The sequence below is a fragment of the Rhinolophus sinicus genome, chromosome 7 (genome assembly GCF_057876585.1).
Source record: "Rhinolophus sinicus isolate RSI-liver-muscle chromosome 7, RSI-T2T, whole genome shotgun sequence".
NCBI classification, from domain to species: domain Eukaryota; kingdom Metazoa; phylum Chordata; class Mammalia; order Chiroptera; family Rhinolophidae; genus Rhinolophus; species Rhinolophus sinicus.
The window spans coordinates 46,053,004-46,076,767 of record NC_142507.1 but is presented as its reverse complement, the minus strand read 5'-3'; the positions used below and the strand labels follow the sequence as shown (position 1 = coordinate 46,076,767).

The 23,764-nt window shown below is 49.4% G+C and overlaps 1 protein-coding gene across 10 annotated transcripts in view; it reads left to right on the top strand.

Moving 5' to 3' along the window:
* Positions 1-23,764, top strand: part of SYT6 (synaptotagmin 6) — a 124,142-nt gene that overhangs the window by 48,592 nt on the left and 51,786 nt on the right. Inside the window, exon 1 of one of the 10 annotated variants that reach the window (XM_019730365.3) lies at positions 22,310-22,835. The exons of 2 other annotated variants lie outside the window; for them this stretch is intronic. In XM_019730365.3, the coding sequence (XP_019585924.1) occupies positions 22,673-22,835 (163 nt within the window). In that variant the 5' untranslated portion in view covers positions 22,310-22,672. Of the gene's footprint in view, positions 1-22,309; positions 22,836-22,870; positions 23,338-23,512; positions 23,653-23,764 lie in introns of those variants that run through there. 7 more of the 10 variants (XR_002137258.3, XR_002137257.3, XM_088799510.1 and 4 more) reach the window with 7 other exon arrangements.

Genomic DNA, 23,764 nt, shown 5'->3' with positions numbered 1-23,764 from the left:
TGAATTTGGTTCCCAGAAGAGCTTGTTTCACCAGTCTCAGCCACAGTTTCTAAGCTTTTGAAGTCAAGGGCTTGCGCAGGCCAGCTGCCCAGCTGATTCTAAATAAACCCATACTATTCTGAGCAAAAATCTCTCCGGATAATGTCCTGAAATATATTGTTTTAAGATATGGAACAGATAAGCAAAATAGCTTTTATTCCAATGTGCTCTGTTTTCTTGAACATCCTAGAAGTGACTGCTCTTGAAGATTGAGCTGTCGGAGCCAAAGGCTCTGAAATTAATGGAATGCAATTTTCTGACATTTTGTGATAAATTTCTGGCCTTTTTATGCATATGAAAGTCTTAGGGGTGAGCAAAAGCAAAACCACTCACCAGGAGGTTATTTCAACAAGCTTTTTCCAGCCATCCCTCTATTGTCTTTTTCTGATCACAGCTTTTTGTTTTGCACAGAATAACAATAAAATAAAAAATGAGAACAAGAGAGAGAGAAAAACCAAGACGTACTGTTCAGCCAACAACGCAAACAGAATAAAAAATGTTCTTCGATTTTAGACAAAGGGAGAAACATTTGGTTAAAGGCAAAAGAAAAAGAAAAAGAGAAAAAAGAAACTTTATAAAAAACCGGGTATTGGGAATATTGTAACTTTTCTGAGCTACAAAGAGATTCATCTAGAATGTTCAGTTCTAGATGTTCAGTTCTAATATATCCTTAGGTGCTGTGAACGAACAATTTCAGTTCAGATCCTGGTTTCTTGGGGGCTTTGTTCAGCCAAGTTCCTCTTTCAGACTGGGAGCCCAGTGCCCTAAGTCTGGAGGAATCCTGATCTTTCCTGATCTTGCTTCAAGCACACCAGGCTTTTGAACTTGTCTTTGCACTTGCTTTTCCCTCTGCCTGGGACATCTGATCCCAACAGCCAACTCCTTGAGACCACCTGAACTGAGACAGCTCCACCTCCACTCTCATAGCCAGACAAGATCAATAACATTACCCTGTTCATTTTCATCATAACACGTCTCATTATCTGACCTTGTCTTGCATGTTTATTTACTTGTATATTATCTGTCTTCCTCAAATGAAATACAATCTCCATAAAATCAGAGTCCTTCTCTGCCTGGGTCACAGCTTATCTTAGCACCGGGAGTCCCACACCACGGGTCCGTCACTGGACCTGGACCTATGGTCGGTGTTCTCAGTCCTTTTGGCCACTTGTATATGATTTTTCTCTCCTTCCTCCCTAGAAGTTCTCAGCTGCTTGGAAGGCTGTCAGACTATACCACCCAGTGTCTTCTTTTTTTTTTTTTTTTTTTTTTTGCAGCTGTCTACTTTCCTCCTGAAGACTCCTCATTCACTAACTACTTAATTACCTGGTTTACTGTTTTTCTCTCGACTGCTCAGGATTCTTTATGACTTCCACAGCCATTACAAACTTCCCATGCTGCTCAGTTCCTTAAATTGCTCACTGCCCCATCCTGTCCTCCTACTCCGTAGCTACCTGCTCCCGTCATGTCATTCGTCTTTACTTACAATGTCATTTTGCACGTATCAGGACCTCCAAACCACTGACTTGGTTACCCCTCACTCCCCACTCCTCTGCTCATGTCCCGCCTCCCTCCTTACCCTTTTTAGAGTCCGACATCCATCCACAGAATCGCTGCCTTCCATTATTATAATAAACTATCTCGCCCTTGTCTCATTCTTGGTATTAGCTTGGCAAAATTCCAATCCCGATTAAATCCCACTCTGCCTACTTCTCACGTCCAACCATCATGGCTGAAAAAATAAAAATAAACACTTATTTGTCTCATTTTAAATTCATGACCACAAACCTCAAGTGAGCCCTCAGTGCTGCCGGGCAGTGCTTTGACACTCATCGAGTTAATTCACTCTCCAAGAGGACCAGTTCACACTCTCTCCTCTCTCCTCAAACACCTCTATGATCCCCTCCTCACTCTTAACTGAGGACGTAGCCTGTTATTTCACTGAGAAAATAGAAATTCCCGCTGCCCTATCCATCGATCTGCCTGCACATTGAATCCACAGAGTCCACTTCCCTCCTGTTACAAGGAGTGAGGTGTCCACGCTGTTGTCAAAGGCCAAACCCTCAGCACTGGATCTCCTCCCCTCCCTTACTCAAGGTCATTGCTCCTGCACTAGCTCCTCTTTCTTCTGTGTCATCACTTTCCCTCTCTACTGGGTCACACTTGTCAGCGTACAAACATGTCGTAACAGTGCTCATCGGGAAAATAAAAGTAGCCCCCGATACCACCATCTTCTCCAGCACTGCCTCAGGTGTCTCAGGTCACACACCTGAGAGTCACAATTGACTCCTCTCTCACCCCCCCCCGACATCTAACCAATCAGCAAGTACTTATGATTCCACCATTAAAATATATCCAAAATCCAACTAAGTCTCACCACCTCCACCACTACCATCCTGGTCCATACTGCCATCACCTCTCTTGGATTATTGTAGTGGTCTCCTAACTGGTCCCTCCACGTCCACCCTTGCCCCCTACACTGTATTCTCCACACAGCCAGAACGATTCTCTAAAATGTAAATCAGATCACGAATACTCTTGCCTCAAACCTCCCAGAGCTTCCCATCGCTCTTAGAATGAAACCCTAAATCCTCACCAAGATCTTCAAGGCTCTCTGTCAGCTCTGTCCAATCAAGCTTTCTGCAATGATGGAAATGGCCCATATATGAGCTGTCCAATATGGCGGCCACAGGCCAGTTGTGGCTACTGAGTGCTTGAACTGTGGCTGCAGCAGCTAGAAACTGAATTGTAAAGTTGATTCCATTTTAATGAATTTAACCTTAAATAACCATGGGAAGCTAGTGCCCGCCATATTGGACAGCACAGTCCACAACCTCTCTGACTATGCCTCCCACTTCTTTTTCTTGTCACGTGGCTCCAGCCAGATGGGTCTTCCTGATGCTCCTTGAACAATTTAAGCATGTTCTCACCTCCTGACCTTTGCACTTGCCTCTCTGTCTCTCTGAAATGTACTTCCCCCGCACATTCAAATGTCTTTCTTCTGGTTGAATATCATCTCCTCAGAAAAGTTTTTCTGAACACCCTACCAATAAAGGCATCATCTATTACTCTCCATTTTCTTTCCTGTACCTAATTTTCCCTCTTGGCACTTCCTGCTACAGTATTATGTACTTGCTTATTTGTTCTTTATCCATCTTCTCTGTTAGTTTATAAGCTTCATAGGGTGGAGAGTTTGTTCTCCTGTGCTAATGTGGTAGTTTGATTGTTACTTGAGTGAATCAATTAATTAATGAAACAGACTCTGGCCAAGAGTAAGCACTTACGCTAAGCATGGTGGGGATACAGAAGAAACCCAAGGCAGGGAGCTACATCCAGAAGTCCACAGGAGATGATGTGGCATCAGTATCAATATCTGTATAATGTGAAAGGGCCTGCGTGGGGTGCTGGGGCCTCCACTACAGTCTGAGTGTGGTGGGAGTGGACAGGTTTGCAAAGACTGACATGGCGAACTGAAAGTGATGGAAGAGAAGACGTCCTGAAGAAAAGCACGTGAAGGACACAAGACGGCTGAGAGGATTTAGGCAGGGCTCCTAAGCCTAGAGACTACCTTGAGCAAGGACATGGAGACCACAGACTAGACAGGAAGTCTGCCTCTCTCGTCACTTGTGAGGCCCCTCTGACCTGCTCCACCGCTGCTCTGGACCCCCCGCCGGCTAAGACAAATTTCTCAGTGTCGCTCTCCAGGATTCACTCTAACGAAGCTCTGACTTGTTCACAATAACATTACAAATGGTCTGGTGTTTTTTTAGTGTTGCATTGTGTTGTCTGCATCCTCTAAGCTTCTCCATTGCATTGAATTTAAAATCGCTCAGGATGAGGAGCAGGGAGCCTCTTTGGGCCTTGAGTCTAAGTGGTTTTGTCCAATTCAGCTTCACCTATAATAAAGCAGATGTTTGCTCTCTCTCTCTCTCTCTCTCTCTCTCTTTCTCCCCCCCCCCCCCGCCTCCCTCTCTCTGATTTCTGTGTCTGTTTCTGGTTTTAAAATCTGTAGATCTGATTCAATGGCCCCCTCAGAAGCCCCCACAACCCCACAAACAGTGCAAAATGTGGCCTCTTCTGGAAGCCTTCCCTGGCTCCCAGCAGACTCAGTGGCTCCCCCCTCTGGTTTCTGCTGCCCTTTGCACACACTGGACAATGAGCTTAAGAGATGTCTGCAGACAAGCTCCTGCAGCATGCCGCCTGTGTGTGCTCCTGGCCCCAGCTCTCAGCTCAGCACAGATGCCCAGTAACTGTTCCTTAAATCCATGAATGGCAGAGACAGCCACAACTTCCGAGGCAGGAGCAGCGCAAAGGCCCTGGTAAAGCCCCAAGCCCCGCCTTGCGGTGATCACGTGGGACCTGTCCCAGAGGTTGGCTAATATACTACACCAAAGTGATAGCGCTGTACCCAAGGCTCCAAGGCACATCCCAAGCCTAAAATGATTTTCTGGGGCTCAGGCCTTGCCTTTGGAAAATGTAGGTTTGTTTCCTATGTCCCCATCCCCACCCTACACTAATGACTCCCATGTCTGGCTGCCCTCCAGGTCATTCCCAGTCAGCAACTTGGATAGAAAAAGCCAGAAGCTACTATTGAAAGCTAACCATTTGGCTCTTAATTGAAACGCACCAACTCTAAAAACACATTTTTCAGACAACTCAGTAATTTGAATATGGACCAGGTAATATTAGAGAACTATTATTTTGTTACTTTTATTAAGGGTGTGTCATGCAGGGTGTCATGCGGGATCTCTGGTCCTGCTCCCCACATAGGAACGCAGGATATGGTGAGGCCAAAAAGGAACATCCATGGAGCTGTAGATACGGGAGTCATACCACTATATTCTCGCTGGCGGCTGGGTTGGAGTCACAGGAGGCAGGAGCCACACTACCCGCAACCCGCCGTCTACTTGTCTCTGCCAACCAACCTCACTTGCTAGCTGCAATCCACCTGTCTGCAATCTGTAATCCACAATCCGCCATGGCAGTTATATTAGTGGCCAACGGTTCTAATCGTCACTGGTTACAGCTGACGGCCAACTAGCCACAGCTGATGGCCATCCAATCACAGTTGATGGCCATTTACTACCTGAGCCAGCACTTTTCCACGTGAGGCCAAGAGCCTGGAAACTGCACTCCTGGCTCTGCCCACCAGGGTGATAAATACTTATGTAAGTTTGTATATATATAAACTTGTGTGCCAAGAAAATGTATACACATTTTAAGAGCTGTTATCTATGCTCAAGCAGGAGCTCTCCCTAATCAGAAGTGTCTGGACGCTGGACGCTGATGGGAACCACTTTGAACACCTCTTGTAATTGCAGAAGTCAAACGTGACTTGTATTCATCTTTTGTTATCAGTACGTATATATTGAGTATTACAGTTAATACAGTTTTTTCCTTTCTTAAAATGTGTATGCATTTTTTTGGCAACCTCTGTATATATAGTTAAAGTTTTTAGCAGTTAGAAGTGCCTGTAGAAGAATCGACAGGTGAAATGATATAATATCTGGAATTTGCTTTAAAATACTTTAGGAAAGGGGCAGCCAGATGGCTCAGTTGGTTGGAGCGTGAGCTCTTAACAACGAGATTGCTGGTTCGATTCCCACATGGGCCAGTCAATTGCGGTCTCCACAACTAGATTAAAAACAATGACTTGCCTTGGAGCTGATGGGTCCTGGAAAAACACACTGTTCCCCAATAAAAAAAATTAAAAGTACTTTAAGAAAATAAAGGGATGAGGGAAAAGATGAAACAAGATTGGGAAGAAATGGTAATTTTTGAAGTTAGGTGATAGGTACCTGGGAATTCATTTTACTCTCTCTACTTTTATGTATGTTTGAAATTTCTATGAATAAAAAAAAAAGTCAGTCTTGGATTCTCCTTTCTTGAGACAGCAAACTAAAAACTCTGCCTCAGACCCCAGAGCGTCACCCCTTTGGGACGTGCCCTGTGGTCTTTTGGTGTGGATGTGTATATTTCTATGTTTCAGTTCAAGAACCCACAGACTATTAGTAAGACAGCTTTATTAATAACCTTCAGGTTCAATTAAAAAAAATGCTGGCAATGATATCAAGCTTAAAAGAAGGAGGAGGTGATTCTGCAAAGGTCACAGGGATTAGGAAAGTCCAAAGGGGGCCAGCGCCTGGTTGAGGGCGCGCCCTTTCTCACAGTGAGAGAACTTTCCTGCCACAGAAATAGCCACACAAACCATAGTGGATGAAAGCAGAAGCTCTGGGCCCTGGGCTTGGCTGACTGTGAGCAGAATTTTCCCCCCCGGGGCCTAGTGCCAGAGCCCAGACCTCCCAGCAGTGGGAGTAATTAAGCTAGAAAAGGTCACTGATTCATAATTTATGTCTAAATGGCTCAATTGGACCAGCAAACCCCCCCTTACCCCCTCCACTTGTGCCCACCTTAGCATTGAGGAAAAGGGGCCATCTGGAGATTTCCAGACCAGCAAAGACACCTGCCTACTTCCCTGGGGGCACACCATGTCTGTGGGAGCTGAGAGCAATCTGTGGTGGGGGCGTGACTGTTCTTACATGGTTCAGGTGTTCCGCTGAGGGCCTATACTCGGGGACTTTATCAAGGTCATCCCCTTATATTTGAGGTCACTCGGTAATCTCTTATCTAGTCCACAATAATCACAGAGCTACCATTTATTAAGCACTTACTGTTTGCTAGGTCTTTTTCAGGTATTACCACGTTTTATCCTCCTGATGCCTCTAACGAATGGCCATATTATCCCCTTTTACAGATGAAGAAATGGAGGCTGAGGGGGGTTGGGTTCTCGATATTGAACTAATCAGAGCCCCAGGGTTCGTAGCCACCTCTGACTAATGCCAAAGCCCATGCTTTCACTCTCCCCTGGGTTGTGCCCATGGACAAGCATCTTGGGCTAAAAATGAGGGTCGTCCACATCTCTGGGTAACAGTTTACTGTGATCTTAGTTCCTGGTTTTATCAGAGAGGTCGGCATGGCGTGACTAGCTCATCTGAAGACTGGCAGTGGCTGGACGGAAAGGAAGCTTTCTGCGCTGCTGCAAGTTCTTTAATCTTGTTCGGGCCTGTCAACAACACAGCATGTCACCCGCAACCCAGAAAGCGAGTTGGAAGTCTTCACAAGTGTGTGTGGCCCTGGCCCTGGGACCTGGCCTGCCTTGTGTTGACACCATCCCTGCTGGCCTCTGACATTCCGGGTTTGCAGCTGGGACCTCAGCTTCTGCTCCCAGTTCTGGTGGCCTTTAGCTTTGGTCTCTCTGGTCTTGTACAAGCGACCACTTGGCTGCAGCTGCAGAGCTTATGGTGAATGTCAGGACTGCTCGTTCCTGCCATTTAGTTGGTGACTCTTGAGAACTCAGTTCCAGCCCCACCCTAATGGCTCAACTTCACCAGGCTAGGACCCCAGTGAGGTACCTGTGACATTCACCTGCTCTTTCTGGCTTGACTCTGGTGACTCCCTGATCAATGGCTGTGCTTTGAGACTCAAATTATCCAAAAATCTTTTTATATGATCTATAATTCCTTCTTTAGTAGTTCTCTTTTTTTTTAAAGATTTTTATTAAAAATATAGTTAACACAATATTATATGAGTTTCAGGGGTACATCATAGTTATTCAACATTTATATACCTACAGAAGTGATCACCATGGTAAGTCCAGCAACCATGTGACACTGTACCACGCTATCACAATATTATTGACTATATTTCCTATGCTGTACGTTACATCCTCATGACTTATTTGTTTTATACCTAGAAATTTGGACCTCTTATGCCCCTTCACCTTTGCCCCCTTCCCTTTTTAATTGTTCAATTACAGTTAACATGCAATATTACTTTATATTAATTTCAGGTGTACAGCATGATGGTTAAACATTTACATAATTTAAGAAGTGATTTCCCCTGACTTGTCTAGTACCCACCTGGCACTATACATAGTTAATACCATATCATTGACTATATTCCCTATGTTTTACTTTACATCCCCATGACTATTTTGTAACTACCAATTTGTACTTCTTAATCCCTTTGCCTTTTTCACTCTGCCCCCCCATCCCTCCCATCTATCACCCCAACAAATGTAGTGCCCATCTGACACCATACATAGTTATTACAATATTATTGACTATATTCCATGTGCTGTGCCCTACATCTCCATGATTACTTTGTAACAGTCGGTTTGTGCTTCTTAATCCCCTCCCCTTCTTTTCACCCACACTCCCAACCCCCCTCCCATTTGGCAACCATCAAAATGTTTTCTCTATCTGTGAGTGTGTTTCTGTTTTGTTGGTTTATTTTGTTCTTTAGATTCCATATATAAGCAAAATCGTATTACATCTGTCTTTCTCTGTCTGACATATTCCACTCAGCACAATACCCTCTAGGTCCATCTATGCCGCCGCAGATGGCAAGAGCCCATTCCCTTCCATGGCCGAGCAATATTCCATTGTATATGTGAACCACGTCCTCTTTATCCATTCTTCCATCGACAGACACCCAGGCTGCCTCCACATCTTGTAAACAATGCTGCAATGAACATATGGATGCTCAGTTCCCTCGAAGTAGCTTTTTGAAACCCCAAATGGTTTCTTAGAATAAATATCCAGAAGTGGGATTACTGGGTCCTTTTTTGTCTCTTGTTATAGCCTTTTTTTTTTTTTAAGTCTATTTTGTCTGTATAAGTATGGATACCCCAGCTTTTTTGTTGTTTTGTTTCCATTTTCATGAAATATCTTTTTTCATCTCTTTACTTTGAGTCTCTGTGTGTCTTTCAATCTGAAGTGATTCTCTTGTAGGCAGCATATGTAAGAGTTTTGTTTTCTTACCCACTCAACCCACCTATGTCTTTTGATTGGAACATTTAATCCGTTTAAATTGAAAGTAATTGTTGATAGATATGTAGCTTTTGCTATTTTATTATTCATAATTTTGATCTCCCCCTCCCCACCTCCCCGCCATCTTAAAGAAGTCCCTCTAACATTTCTTGTAATACTGGTTTGGTGGTGATAAACTCCTTTAGCTTTTTCTTGTCTGGGAAGCACTTTATCTGTCCTTCGATTTTAAATGATAGCCTTGCTGGGTAAAGAACCCTTGATCTGAAGCCACCCTCCAGGTATGTTGGTTCTGGAGCCTCTTAGGAGGGGCTCTGGTCCAGGTCCAGGTCACCCACTGCCTGTGACCAGCTGTAGACTACCTGGTAGGAGCTACAAAGAGATCCATGGTTTTTGCTGCCTGTGTAAACCTGGAGGCACACGGGAGAGGCCACACTGCAAACCAAGGATGTCTGCCACCAGTACTGGGCCTGGGGTAGCTCTGGAAAAAACCAGGACACCCCAAGTCTTGCTGTCACCTGCTGGCTCCCTTAAAGTTCAGCCACTGATAAAGCCTCATGAGGTATGCACATTGTATGAGGCAGGGTCTCAGGAAGTCACTACAGTAGGAAGCCTTATGGTCACTAGGTTAACGTAGACTCTGGTTTGGTGCCAGTGCTGAGCCTGGAGCTACTCGGCAAGTCTCAGAGCAAACCGAGGCCAGTCGTTGCTCCCCTGGGGCCCGTGGACTCCAATCATTTTTCAAGAAAAACTGCAATTCCAGTGGGGTTGGCTGCTCTCGGAGAAAGTGCCTCTGGTGTTGGGTAAGTTGAGTGGGGTGGAGTCCCTGTGAGTCAGCAGGATGGAGGAAGTAGAGCTCAGCAGGTGAATCAGATTTAGATTTAGCCAGAAGTGTAGGGGGAGGGTTCAACACATTAAAGATGGTGCCTGCCAGCTGCATGGGAGCAGGACCCCTCACAGAGAAAATGGGACTGTCCTCCAGCCCTGGCCGTGTAGCCACACACCTCAGTCTGCTCCCCGTATGCTTCTGATGCCCCCCAAGTCACCGTCCCTCCACTGGAGCCCAAGGTGAGTGCCTAAGAGCATGCGAGTCTGTTCACGGGCCGTTTAAGAGGACGTCTGGGTTTCCTGCGCCTTCGGTCCAACCTGAATGGTTGGAATCCTCACTGTTTTTCACAGCCAGATGTTGTGGGGACTCCTCTTCCTGGCACAAGTACTCTAGGCTGGGGAGCCTGGAGTGGGTTTGGGGTCCTTCGCTCCTCCTGGGAGGATCCTCTGCCATTGAGGTATCTCTCCCAATTTTCATCTGCCACGTGGAGGTTTGTGACCAGCCCATTTTGCATCTTTGCCCCTCCTGCCAGTCTCATTGTGACTTCCTCTTTATGTCCTTAGTTATAAAGCTTCTGCTCAGCTAGACTTCAGATGGTTCTCCAGGTTGATTGTTCTATAATTTAGTTGTAATGTTAATGTGTTCACAGAGGGAAGCAGACACAGTGTTTGTCTACTCCACCATCTTGGGTCTCTGGGCCTTCCTTAGTAGTTCTTAAGGTTCTTTTTCAAATTGCTGGTTGCCATTGCACACTGAAAAGAACCAAGTTTTCCCTTGGGCAGGAACACCAGGGGACGGAGCCCTGCCCCCTGGAAACAGAACTTGGAGATGGCAGCTAGAGTCAGCAACAGCTTCCAGGTGAAACAGGGGAAGAGACGAGGTGCCTGGTTCATGGAAGAGGACATGGAGCCAGCCAGGCAGCTCCTGCCCGGCCCTTCTCCTCTGGAGGCACCTAATCTCAGTCCCAGGGAAATCGGAGAAGGGAGACTGAGGCTTCCCCAGAGGCTCAACCTTGGCCCTTGTTCAGGTGACTGAGGCTCTGGAAAGATCTCAGAGCTTTAGCCAGTAAATCTTCAAAGCAGCGGTTCTCACCATGCGGCTGATTTTAGGAATTTCAAATTGAGAACTTACCCATCTCCCATTCTGTGGGCTGCAAACCTTCCCTGTGTCTTCAGATATTTCGCGGCTATTCCTTCCCTCCCTGGCAAGGAGGAATCGATCAGATCAGAAACGACTCCCCACCAACGCCAATTTTGAACTCCTCTCTCACTCAATTCGTTTGGTTAAAATTGATGGAACATCTACTAGGTAACAGACCCTAAGCACAAATCCCAAAGTGAACACACTGAGACACAGCTTGCCCTCACACTGCCTGTGGTCTATCTTTAAATAAGTAATTACTATAAAGTCTGAAGGCCGTTGAGACAGAGAACTACAGGGCTCTAGGGGTTCTAACCCTGATTAAGAAGATGGGACCTTCCTCCCGAAGAAGATGCTCAAAATGAGGCAAGGCTCCATGTTTGGGGTGCTTAGCCTCACGGGGGCCTGAGAGTTGTGGGGGCAGAGCCCCAGAAAGTAGTTTCCAGGCTCTCAGCCTCACATAGACAGGTGCTGGCTCAGTTAGTAAATGGCCATCAACTGTGATTGTATGGCCATCAGCTGTGGCTAGTTGGCCGTCAGCTGTAACCAGTGAGCCATTGGCCACTAATATAACTGCTGTGGCTACGCTAAGAGAAGAAAAAGAATGGGGGCTAGCAAGAAGATGGTGGCTGGGCTGGCAAGTGTGGATGGCGGTTTGCGGACAGTGTGAATCCAGCCTCCATTGAGAGTATAGTGCCGCCAGAGAGAATATAGTGGTATGACTCCCCTACCTATGGCTCCGTGGGTGTTCCTTTTTGGCCTCACCATATCCTGCGTTCTTGTGTGGGGAGCGGGAGCAGAGACCCCCGCAGGCTTTCCCGCACGACAGAGTGCACAGTGAGGGAAGCACATGGGCAATGCTTTCCTGGCCAAGTGTGGGGACTGAGTCCCAGAGAGCAGTTTCCAGACTCTCGGCCTCAAGTGGAAAGGTGCTGGCTCGGTTATTAGATGGCCATCAGCTGTAATCAGATGGCCATCCACTGTGGCTGGGTGGCCATCAGCTATTACCGGTTAGCCATTAGCCACTAATATAACTGCCATGGCTACGCTAAGGGGTTGGTTGGTGGGGTGGTTGGCAGAGAAGCGGACTGCGGATTGCGCGTCGTGCAGCTCCTGTTTCCTGTATCTCCAACCCAGCCGCCAGCGAGAATATAGTGGTATGAACCCCCATCCATGGCTCCATTGGTGTTCCTTTTTGGCCTCGCCATATCCTATGGAGAGAGGGACCACAGACCCCGCATGACACCAAGGAACTGAGCAGGGTTTGAGGGCAGCCAGAGGGGACTGAGGGAAGCACTGCCCGAGGCAAGTTCCACTCACAAACCAGAAGCCACATGAAGCCCCCATGAGCCTCCAATACAATATCTCTCCCCTGCTCAGCTGACAATCAGAGCAGCTTCCAGAGAAAGCAACTGCCCTCCCTTTGTTGGGCGGTTTGGCTCTCACAAGTTAATCCAGTGAATAATGAAAAGCCCCCGCCACCCTCCCCACCACCGCACCCCAGGTGAGTACAGCTGTGGGGTATTTGGCAGTTTTCATGCACAAGCATCATGAAGAATTGGATTTGAGACAAACCAGGCCATGCAATCCGCCTCCTGCTGGGGCTGGAGACACTCACGCTGGCTCTGTGCGGCTTCCCTGAGCTGTGGAGCGGGGGCCAGACCACCACCTCCACGCCTGCTCTGGCTGGAAGTTTCCTTGGCATCCAGTCCCCACTTCAGCAACCTCCTGCCCCGTTTTCCTCCTCCTTCCTGTCCTCCTCCGTTCCCCTTCTGCCCAACCTCTTCCCTGGGCAATGGGGTCGGACTCCCTCAGCCACAGTTGATTTCTGCTGGCCAGGTCAGTGGGCAGTCTTCCAACCCACTGTGAAAAGCCCCCTCAGGAACAGAAGCCTCCGTGGGCTCCAGGCCTCCCCTCCACGATTTTCTCGGCAGTTTCAAAATTGCCCCTCTTCATCCTGCGAAGATTACTGAGGTTTCCTGAAAACTCAGTAGCCTCCCAGAGAGTCTGTCAGAGAATCTGTCAGGCGCTTTCAGGAGTATGTCTGAAAAATATCCCCAGGGACGTGTCTGAATGTGGCCCATGCATGTATGTCTGTGTGGCTGAGTGTGTGTATGTGCATGTGTGTGTGTGTGTGTGTGTGTAGGGTCCATAATTACTCCGAATGAAACAAAATGTGTTCCCATCGAGCTTAGCTGCTGTTCCTCCCAGCAACCTAAACAAATACAGCGTCACCCCCACACAGCCAGTTCCTGGCGTCAGTATGGGGCAGTCTCCCCAGTGCTGGGGCTAATCCCCCATTACTGGGGCATTAGACAGGGTCCCTAGGGTGTCCGATCACCGCTCCACACCTGAAAGGCAAGTTGCCCCCACAGGCTACTGGGCACCCCCTTTTCAATTTACAGGTGTTCAGCCTCTCCCTGCTATTCTTTCACCTTTTGTCCTCCACCCCCTCCCAGCTGTGCAGGCATTTTGTTAATTTGGGAGGTCTGAGCAGGGGACAATCCACACGCTGACACCTCCAGCCTCCCACAGCCAGCTAGAGGTTGGAAGGGGGAAGTCAGAGAAGAATGTGTGTGCAGGGGTGAGGAAGAGGGGAGAGAGGTAAAAAGGGTGGGAGGGAGGGAGGGGGGAGGGAGGGAACTACATTCCCCATCAACAGCACTAATTGCACAATAATGACTCTGTGTTATTATCAGAAATTTATCCTGGAAAACAGTCAGCTGTCCCAGCAGACACACACTCACTTCGCAGCGATGGCTTGGCATGTGAGGAAAATGAGCAATTTCTTCTCTTAAAGAAACTTGTCATGACCCAGACTCTGGTGTGTTCACAGAGTTTAGAGCTGGTTCCTCCCAGCTTCCTGCAGCTTCGTCACAATCTCCTTGAGGGCGAGGGCTGGGTCTTCCCCCGCTTGCCTTCTGACTGGAGGGGACAACATAGGCTCGCCATGGAAATCCAACTGCATGAGACAGCAGTGGAGCGGTGCCTATGGGGATGCCTGGCGGCTGACAGTCCTGTCACACCTGTCCGTCATCTGTGTTCTAGCCAAGGAAATCTCCTCACTCCCCTTTCACAGGAAGTGCTTATTTAGGCCAGAAAGCCTTGTCACAGGCTCTTCCTGCAGCCTGGAATGAATGGGTTTCCTATTCCTTTCAGTCTCACCTACCCAAAAAACTCAAAATTCTCCTTCTCCAGGAAGTCTTCCTTGATTTGGCCCCTTTTACTCCACTCTGGGATTCTTACAGCACTTGCACATTCACACATCCAGCTCTCTTCAAAGCAATAGACACTCACTGACAGTGGCCTTGGTGTGAGGCACTGAGGATATAAAGAGGAATAAGATACAGACCCCAAGGCCAAGGTACTCACACTCTAGTAACAATCAACAGTGTCCTGTTGCTAAACTCGATGACAAAGAGAAACATTAGGTGCAATGGGCTGACAAGAAAGAGGACAGATTTGGAAGTCAGAGAAGGGCCTGTTCTGGGTGCTCTATGCATATCAACTCATTTAAAACTGACAGTGAACTGATGAGAGAGGTACAACTATTATCATCTCCATTTTATAGACAAGAACATTGAGGCACAGAGAGGCTTAGTAACTTGCCCAAGGTCACACAGCTACTCCATGACAGATTTATGATTTGAACCCAAGCAGCCTGGCTCCAAAGCTCACACTCTCAACCTCTGTGCCCCACTACATCCTGTAGGAAACAGCTGAATGATGAGAAAGAAAGGAAAGGTGCTCAGGGCAGAGAAACAAGCCATTGCCAAGTTCCAGAATCTAGAGAGGGCACAGGCAGAGGAGAAAATGAACTGCAGGAACAAGTAGCAAAAGCATAGAAGCGTGGGTGGAGTGTGAGGACGTGAGACAGGAATTAGCACTCTGTGACCACAGCACAGGCCACCTACAGGGACACCAGGAGTGTCAGGTAGGTGGACAGAGGCTAGGCCTGGAAAGGCCTTGTATGCTCCGCCCCAGAGGGTCGATCTCATCTTGAGGGCCCCAGGAAGTCTACGACATAATGACATAATCGTATTATCCCTTGAGGGGACGGCCATGAGATGTTGAGTGTCTGAGCTCAGGCAGTGACAGTGGTGAGGAGGACAGGGGTTCAAACATGCTGGAGATACAAGAGGATTCAGTGACAGACTGAATGTGGGTGGAAACGGGAGAGGGAAGAATCAAGGAGGGTTCTGAGACGATGGGTTTAATTTGGGTTAATGTCCTTTGAGGAGGCGGGGCAGGTTTGGGAAGGGACGTGTGAATTCTGCGGCGGTCCTGTTGGGTTAGGAGGTTGGGGGTAAAGTTCAGAACAGGAATGTGGAAATGTATGTGCAGATCCAGGGGAGAGACAAGTCAGAGAAACAGAATCAGGAGTCCTGAGACTCTGGGCTCTGGAGGGAGAGACTGCCTGGATTCAAATTCTGCCTCTGTCACTTGGTGCCTGCAAAGTGCAGCTGGTTATAGGGGCGCAGTCAGAATTAAATGATCTCATCCGTACGAAGCAAGCAGCAGAGATCCCGGGGCAGAGTAAGTGCTCAGTAAATGTTTAGTAGTATTACTATCATGTTAGCATTATTTAGTGGTAGAAGCTCCAGGAGCAGATGAGATCATCCTGAGAGAAGGTGCAGAGACGGAAGAAAGAAGGGATGAGAGATGAACCCTGCAGAAAATGGAAGGGTCTAGAGGAGGCAGAGGAAAGAGTGAGAGAATCAGAAAAGGAGGAAAATCCAGATGAATCACGTCATAGAAGAGAATTTCACAGTGGATGTGGGCGTGGCCAACTCTGTAGCAAAGACGTCAAAGAACTCATTTTAACCCAGTTTCACGTGTGGCCTCTCTGTACAACCAATTATGTGCAACCCCCCAGGACAGAGACTGTGTCTTAGGGCTCTGCATATTGTGTGTGATGGTCAGTGTGCAGGGGGAATGACGGAGGACTGTCTCACGTGCCTGGTATAGGACCTTATAAATGCTGAATGAAAGAAAGAAAGAATGAATGAATGAATGAATGACGTGAAAAGACAGGCTCAGGCTCAGGCTCTGCCACTTGCTAACTGTAATCCCCAGTCAGTTATTTTTCGCCTCTCTGAGACCTCACTAGTGAAATGAGGATAATAACATCCACCTGTCAGGGTTGCTGTGAGTATGAAATGAGATGCTGTGTGTGAGTGTTGTGTAAACAGTACCACGCTTTACAAACGTACAGGAGTATTAACACAGGTTGGGGGCTGACTCACTAAAATCATTTACTGTACCTCTAGCAAACAGCAGAAATGTAGATAAGCTTGGAGGCTGAGGTGCGAAGGATTTGTATTCCACTGAATGGATGGAGGCCAAAATTTGGGAGACAAATTTGTTCTCTCCACGGGCTCCAACCCCTCGTTTCCACAGGGGGCTGCAGGCCCCTGACCAAAAACATGCTCTGTTGATTCTTCCTGCTTGGGTTCTGTTGAAATCAAGAATTAAGACTTCCTAGTTTTGACAGGGCCTTTTCAGATGACAGGGCCTTTGTCACTTTAATTATTTTGGGCATTTTGTCTGGTTTCTTTTCATTAGTGCAACAGCCAGAATTCTGAGATTGCAAACTCTCTCCAGGCTCCTTGGAGAGAATTCCAGTCTTTGGGGTTTTGGTCTTATAAGAATTTGGGTTTGGCCCTTTCCTGGAAGCTGGGCTCTGACTGCAGGACACAACCCAGATGCAACAGAAACTCCCCAAGCTGCCCTTGGAGGAGTCCTATCTCTGTCAGGAGTGAAGCAGCCAAGCATGGCCTGAGACAAGAAGCTGTCTGGCCCCAGCGCTGTGTTTTATCAATGATACCATCTTTTCTCTAGATCAGCAATTGGGTCCAAGAGGCAATTGGAATGGTTCAGGTCAGAGGGCCAAGAGCTTTGTGAAGAGACCCAGGAGTAAATCTCTCACTGCTCTATAATTTCTTTCCAAATATTTTTTTTTTATTTACTATAAAGTCAATTTTTAAAATATGATAACTTTTTTCGTAAAAGAAATAAAATTATTCACATCCTCCCCATCCTCCCCAGTAGAAGGAAAGGGCACTAACCTTTCCTTCTCATCAGAATGCTTGGATTCCAAATCTCTGCCACGTCCTAGTCTGTCGGACTGTAATAGTCACCCATTCTGTGTCAGGCTTTTTATAGGATTAAATGAGAGACATTACCTCTTGGTAATCTTCAGGGGCTTGCCCGATGGAAGAGTCAGGGTTAACCTCTGGACACTGTGCCTGCTGGGTGTCCCTCTATGATCTGAGAGATGAAAGAAAGAGGCTAGGAGCTGTCATTTAACACCTGCCATGAATCAGTCACAGTGCTAGGTGGATGCAAAAGTAACTGCAGCTTAAATGGTTAAAAATAATTGCAAAAACCACAATTACCGAGCATAGAATCCATGTACACTATAAAGCAGGCCTTATATGTCCCATTTTACAGATGAAGAAGTTGAGGTTCAGAAAGCTAAAGTACAGTGCCTAAAGTAAGTGATAGAGCCAGGATTTGAATATAGGTCTGACTCCAAAACTTGCACTCTTTCCTCTACACAAGGTCAGTGTGAAGAGAAAGTGCACTTGGCTTTCTTTCTAGCCCTTCCCCTCCAATATCGTTCTCACTTCTTTTTTTTTAATTTTTAATTTAATTAATTAATTAACTAATTAATTTATATTTCGGAAAGGGGAACAGGACTTTATTGGGGAACAGTGTGTACTTCCAGGACTTTTCCAAGTCAAGTTGTTGTCCTTTCAATCTTAGTTGTGGAGGGCGTAGCCAGCTCCAGGTCCAGTTGCCATTGTTAGTTGCAGGGGTCGCAGCCCACCATCCCTAGCGGGAGTCGAACTGGCAGCCTTGTGGTTGAGAGGACGCGCTCCAACCAACTGAGCCATCTGGCACTGGCCCATGTGGGAATCGAACCAGCAGCCTTCGGCGTTAGGAGCATGGAGCTCCAACCGCCTGAGCCACCAGGTTGGCCATCATTCTCACTTCTTAAATAATGCAGAGAGAGTCAGTCCTGGACCCACCATGGTCAGGTCCAGCTCTAAAACTGTTTCAGGGATGATGTTGCTTTCTGACCTTGAACCTGTCTCTGCTTCCTCAGCCCCCAGAAGCCTGGAAGCAGCAAACCTTGTCCTGTCTTCCCAAGTCTGATCTGGAACACTGTATACTTGAGCACAGAGCGCAGAACAGAGGTGAGACCTCTGAAATGGGGAAGAAATGAGAAAGAGGCAAACATACCCCTGGCTCAGGGAGTTTGAATTGCCAAGGATCTTTCCTAGAATAAAAATAAGACTGAACTCTCAAAAACAACTGGGCATTGACTCAGGGCTCTGCAATGTCTTCTGCATCTTTTCAGGCAAGGAGGAATTCCTGAAAACTCTGATGATGGCTTGGAATGGTATGGTTTGCATTAGTCACCCAGCTTCGGCTAGAGTTGCTATTTGGTGTGGGGGTGGGGGGCACAGGGTGACATCTGCTGGAAATACTGATAAAGCTGTTCTGGCGGAAACCCCATAGAGATTCCATAGCAGGGTTTGTTCCAAATAATGGTGTAGTTATTCCCACTCCCCAATATATGACATCAACTTAATTCTCCACCAGCAGTAGAACAGGTTTCACTGATGTCTGCTTTCTTAGAGTAAATTCAAAACCTTTGCAGAAAATGGCCATGTGCCTCAGTAAGCAGGAGATGGGGGCAGTGGGGAAAGCAAGATCAGAGGTCTGCAAAGTTGACTTAGATTCCTCTTGGCTCCAATCCTCTTGGCAAAGCAATGTGTCCGCTTGTGTCTATTTCTTTGTGTCTCTCCCTGTACGTCAGACAATCCAGTCATGTATGTCAGATTGCTCCCTTTACATCTCTGCTGGGGGCTTGGAGGGGAGGAGGAAATGGGGAAAGGGCTCCTTATTTAGAAACTGCATTGAGATAGAAAGACAATATGACACATCAGCTCATGTCAAAAGAGCTCATTCTTCCCGCCTACAGCATTAGCAATTTCCTACCGAGGTTGCAGGGGTTTTTTTTAGAAATTATTATTTTGTTTTCATTTATTTTATTTGTAGCCTAATTCACCAAGATGTGGCTGCTCAGAGCAGGAGGGGAACCTGTCCAAGGGCAGTCAGGTGTCTACCTAAGAGAACTGGGGTGGAGGGTAGGAGGTGTGCATTTGGACTGTTTCTGAGGAGAGGAGGGCAAGGCGTAGGAGGCTGCTGGTTTCTGCCTCCAACCTCCTCTCATTCTGTCTCACACCCCACCTCCAATTCCCCTCTCTGCTTCTGAGCAGTCAGGCCTGGTTGGGGCAGGGGCAGGGGGTCCCTGACTCAAAATGCTTCAGCCATGGCCACAGATGAGATGAAAGCAAAGGGGGAGGGGAAGCCCGAAATGAGCCAGGACATGTGTGACACCACCCTCTTCTCCAGAATCAGGAAAAACTGTGTTTCAGTTGTCTACTTCCTCCCCCCCCCCCCGAGGCTCCTCCCTTCCCCTCATGTAAAAGTCTAGTGTTGCTACTGGAAGGAGCCTCAGAAAACTCCTCATTGAAGCTCATCATCTTGCAAATAAGGACATCGATGCCCTGACGTGGGATCTGACTGCCTCATGGCTGGTGCTGCACCAGCCCTGGGACCCAGCCTGCTGTGCTCTTTCCAGTACCCTTGTTTGCCACTTTGCCATGCTGTCTCTGCCCCTCCTCTCCTCCCACCTGCAAACCAAAACTCAGAATGGTCTTTGTCTGAGAGACAGTGTTGACGAGCAACAATTCCACTTCTGTCCTCTCCTTCCCTCCACCCCATCCCCGGGGTCTGGGAAGGACCCTGGGAGTCTGAATGTGGTCTCCTTATATAGGAAGAAATAGACGTGTTTTAAGAGTGGGTTTGGGGCAGCCAGTTGGCTCAGTGGTTGGGGCACAATGCTCATAACACCAAGGTCTCCGATTTGGGTCCCACATGGGCCAGTGAGCGGCACCCTCCACAACTAGCTTTAAAACGAGGACTTGACCTGGAGCTGAGCTGCGCCCCCCACGGTTGGGGAAAACAGCGATTTGACGTGGAGTTGATGGGTCCTGGGAAAACATTGTTCCCCAGTATTCCCCAATTAAAAAAAAAAAAAAAAAAGCTTGTAGACAGCAAACATTAAAAAAAAAAAAAAAAAAAAAGAGGGGGTTTGTGGGAGAAAGGGATTCTAGAGAGGAAAAGTTCCCATCTTTACATGAGGATTTTTCCCCCCTGCTTTGTGACTGGATATGTGACTACAGGTATCAGCAATTGGGGGGGGGGAAAGGGGGGGCGACAATAAAGAGGACTAGAGCGAAGCTTTTTCTTAATGTAAGAAAAAAAATACGTTTCTCTTTTCTCTCTGTCTCAGTGAGTATTCCCTCATATGCTCCTTCATATGTGTGTCGCCCCTTCTGCCTCTCTTTCTCTGTTCTCCGTCTGTGTCTCTGCCTCTCTGTCTCTGCGTCTCCCTGTCTCTGTCTTTGTCTCTGTTTCTTTCTCTGTGTCTTTCACACGCACTCACTCAAACTCTCCAAATTCAATAGTTATTGACGGACTCGGGAGCCCCAGACCCTTCCCTCAGTCCTGTCAGAGCAGAACTTCTCGTTTGTTCCGCTGAGAAATGCCAGGTCCAGAGCGGCTGCCGGGGCGTCAGAGACGCTGCAGAACCGCCTGCCGAGTGTGGAGGCTGAATCCAGGAACAATGAGAAATTATCTGCTAATGCTCGGTTCCTGCCACCTGCTCTGCTCCGAACAGGCTCCTTTGCCTTCCGTTTAGATGTAAATTCCCCCACTCGTAGTAAGCAAAATATTGATATCCCTGCATCGCGGGCCTGGGCCCTTGGAACGGTCCTGTGTTTTTTCATTCTCTGCAAAGGCAAAACAAGGCGCTTTGTTCTGCGAATTTCCCCAGGAACTCGAGAGGGGGAGGGCGAAATCGCCGCGGAGTGACAGAGTTGCCATAAACATGGGCAGAGAGCGGTTTTTCTCCGTTTGTATTTTACATAAACACCAACCTATGTCCTCAGAAACTGCCAGTGAGCGTGTAATAAGGGGCCTCCACGCTCCTGTCTCTCACCGGTGCTGAGCTTTGCCATGGGTGGTGGAGGGGAAGGTGGTAGGACCTCTGGGCTCCTCAGATGGGTTCTAGAAGCACTGGGAAGCGAATGGGGACTCCACAGCCTCACCTGTTCTTGGAACAGCAACTGAACATCTACCGCAGGCAGGCGGCCTGGATTGCATAATGTCGCTGGGATCACACCTGCTCAGTCGCTCGCGCCTGCGGTCCCAGCCCTCTCCTATTGCAGGCCCCATAGATCCAGGGTGGAAGCTGCAATTGCTCAGCCCACCTCTTCCCTAACGCCGTTCCCACGCGACGGTTCCACTAACTGGGTCTTCAGCACCGTGGACAGAGCCAAGGAGTGCGTCCCTACAGGAAAAACAGCCTGGTTAGGCCAGGGGCCCCTCAGACTTCCCTTGGCCCTTTGTCCCTGGGGGGTACTAGCTGCCCGCGGTTCTCAAGTCCAAGGGCGGGCTAGTGCGGCTGGCGCAGATGGTGCATGGCGGAGACCGCCAGGAGCTGGGGCTCCGAATCTCCTCCCCCTGGAACGTGAGTCACCTCCAATTAGCGTTAGTTAGGAGGAAAGACCCTCCGCCCCAACCCACCACCACGGTTCATACCAGCCCTGTTGGCTTCCGGAGGCTCCAGCTAAAGTATCCTTCCCAGCTCCGGAAGGTAAAGGGACCCGAGCCTGGAGGTCCGGGTGAGCCCCACAGAGGAAGGGGCCCACCCACGGACAAACCGAGGATGTGGGTGGGACTTTTGTGACAGGGTCCCGGCAAGTCCGCGCCTGGTGGCGGCCCATCTATCTCCAGGGCTGAGTGAGGCGCCTCAGAGCCCCTCCGCCAACCTGCTCCTGAACCTCATGCCACAGTTCCTGGAGGGGAGTTCTGCCTCAAGTCTAGCTTCAATCCTCCGTTTAGTTTTGTTCTTTCTGGCCCTTGTTATGCTTAACCGCAAAACACATTATCTCTGTGATGTTGCACGGATGCGGGGAGGTGGGTCTGGCGGGAACGGAGCGCCCTCTTGAAATGCCCCCGATTCCTATTCGCCAGAAACTTTCCCCTCCCGTTGCCATGGAGAGAGACGGCCGCTGCCTCCCGTCTCCATAGTAACGTGCGGGTACCGCGGACCGCAGGATTGCGGGGCTCAGGAAGTCTTTTTGCAGTTCGCATTGCCGCGCAGTCTTAGGGTCTTCTGCCTCCGAAACTGCGACTCGGGGCAAGTCTAACTAACTTCTCCCACCAGGAACATTTGCCAAGGTCCTCCCACCCCCAGCTGGGTCGTCCTTCTCTCTATAATGGGTTTATCTATTTCGTTGCCACTTGTGTAGCAAGTGGCGATTTACCCAGTATTTTCACAAACACTATCTTTATATCCTCAGGCAGCCGGTGAAGCACTCGCAATCATTATTCTTCTTTCACAGAGAGGGAAATTGAGGCTCAGAGGCCCAAGGTCACACAAGGCAGTGAATGCGGAGCCAGACCCCCCAGGCCTTGCACCCTCCAGGGTGCGGGACAACGGGACATCTCCTCGAACCCACCGGGACTCAGACCAGTCCCTGAGTGTGGAGGGGGCGGCCGTGAGGCGCCAGACTTGCCAGCTGCTGTGGGATGCCACGTGAGGGGCGGAGACCCTGCGGGGTAGTGATTAAAAAGCCCAGCGGAGCCGCAGGGGGCCGCTGCGGGGAGGGTCTTCTTGGGGCCTCCTTGCCCCTCCCCAGTCCGGCCAAGGCGCGGTTCCGGCGGCTGCTCGGAGAGCCGGGGTGTCCGGGGCATGAGCGGGGTGTGGGGGACCGAGGGGCCTCGGTGCCAGGCGGCGCTCGCGGTCCTGGCCTCGCTGTGCCGGGCCCGGCCGCCCCCTCTCGGGCTGGACTTGGAGACTTGTCAGAGCTTCGAGCTACAGACCCCAGAGCGGAGTCCGAGCGCGGTCGACGCAGGTAACGCGACACCCGAGGCCCCTTTCCTCCCTGGATTCTCGCCCTGGCTGCCCCCACCCCCCAAAGAGCTCTGGCCTCTGGAGCCTCGGAACCTAGAGAGAGAACTTCGGCTCAGGATTCTGCATTCGCAACCACCCTTGGCCAGTGCCCTGGCCCACGGCCCGTAGGGCAAGCGGAGAGATGCGAAGGGGACCCGGGAGGAGAGAATCCCTCTGCCCCCTCCCTTGTGACTCTGCGGGGACCCGCGGAAATCCAGGTTCCCGGGAGGTGACACCCTTCAGGGCCTCAGTTTCCCTCTCATCTCTCCGCTCGTCCTGCGTGCGGGCGATCGCCAAGGGAGGGATCCGTGGAGCGAGCAGAGAGCTGGGACACTTCGGCTGAGGAAATAACTCGTCTCTTCAGGGGTGTCGAAGTCCCAGGGCCAGTCTGTCGGTCTGTCCGTCCGTTTGTTCTCTCGAGGAAGGCAGCCCGAGCCCCCTGGGTCTCTGAGAGAGAAACTTGGGTATGCGGCTGGCTGGCGCGAGGTCTTTGTGTCCGGGTGCCTCTCGGACTGCGAGCGGCTTTCTGCGTCTCCTCTGGGGAGCGGGGGGCGGGGTGGGGGAGGGTGTCGCGGCATCCTTCCCCACCCCCCGCCCCTATAACTCGCTCCCTCGGTCTCTCTCTGACTCACTGGGACTCGGGGCCGGTGCGCGACTGAGCGGTACCTCTCGCCGACTTTGCCAAGCGGTCGAACAGCGCGGACCCTGCGCCCGACGCAGTCTGGGGCGGCCGCCGAGCCCTGGCGGGAGCCCGAACCAAATCTAGCTCGCCGGAGACGGTGAGTCTGGAGCCTGAGCCCCGCGGGCCCCGGGCCCGGCGAGCGGCTGCGGCGTCTCCCGGGAGTCGCGACAGCGGGAATGGCGTGTCGCGCCCTGGCGGCGGGAGCCGCG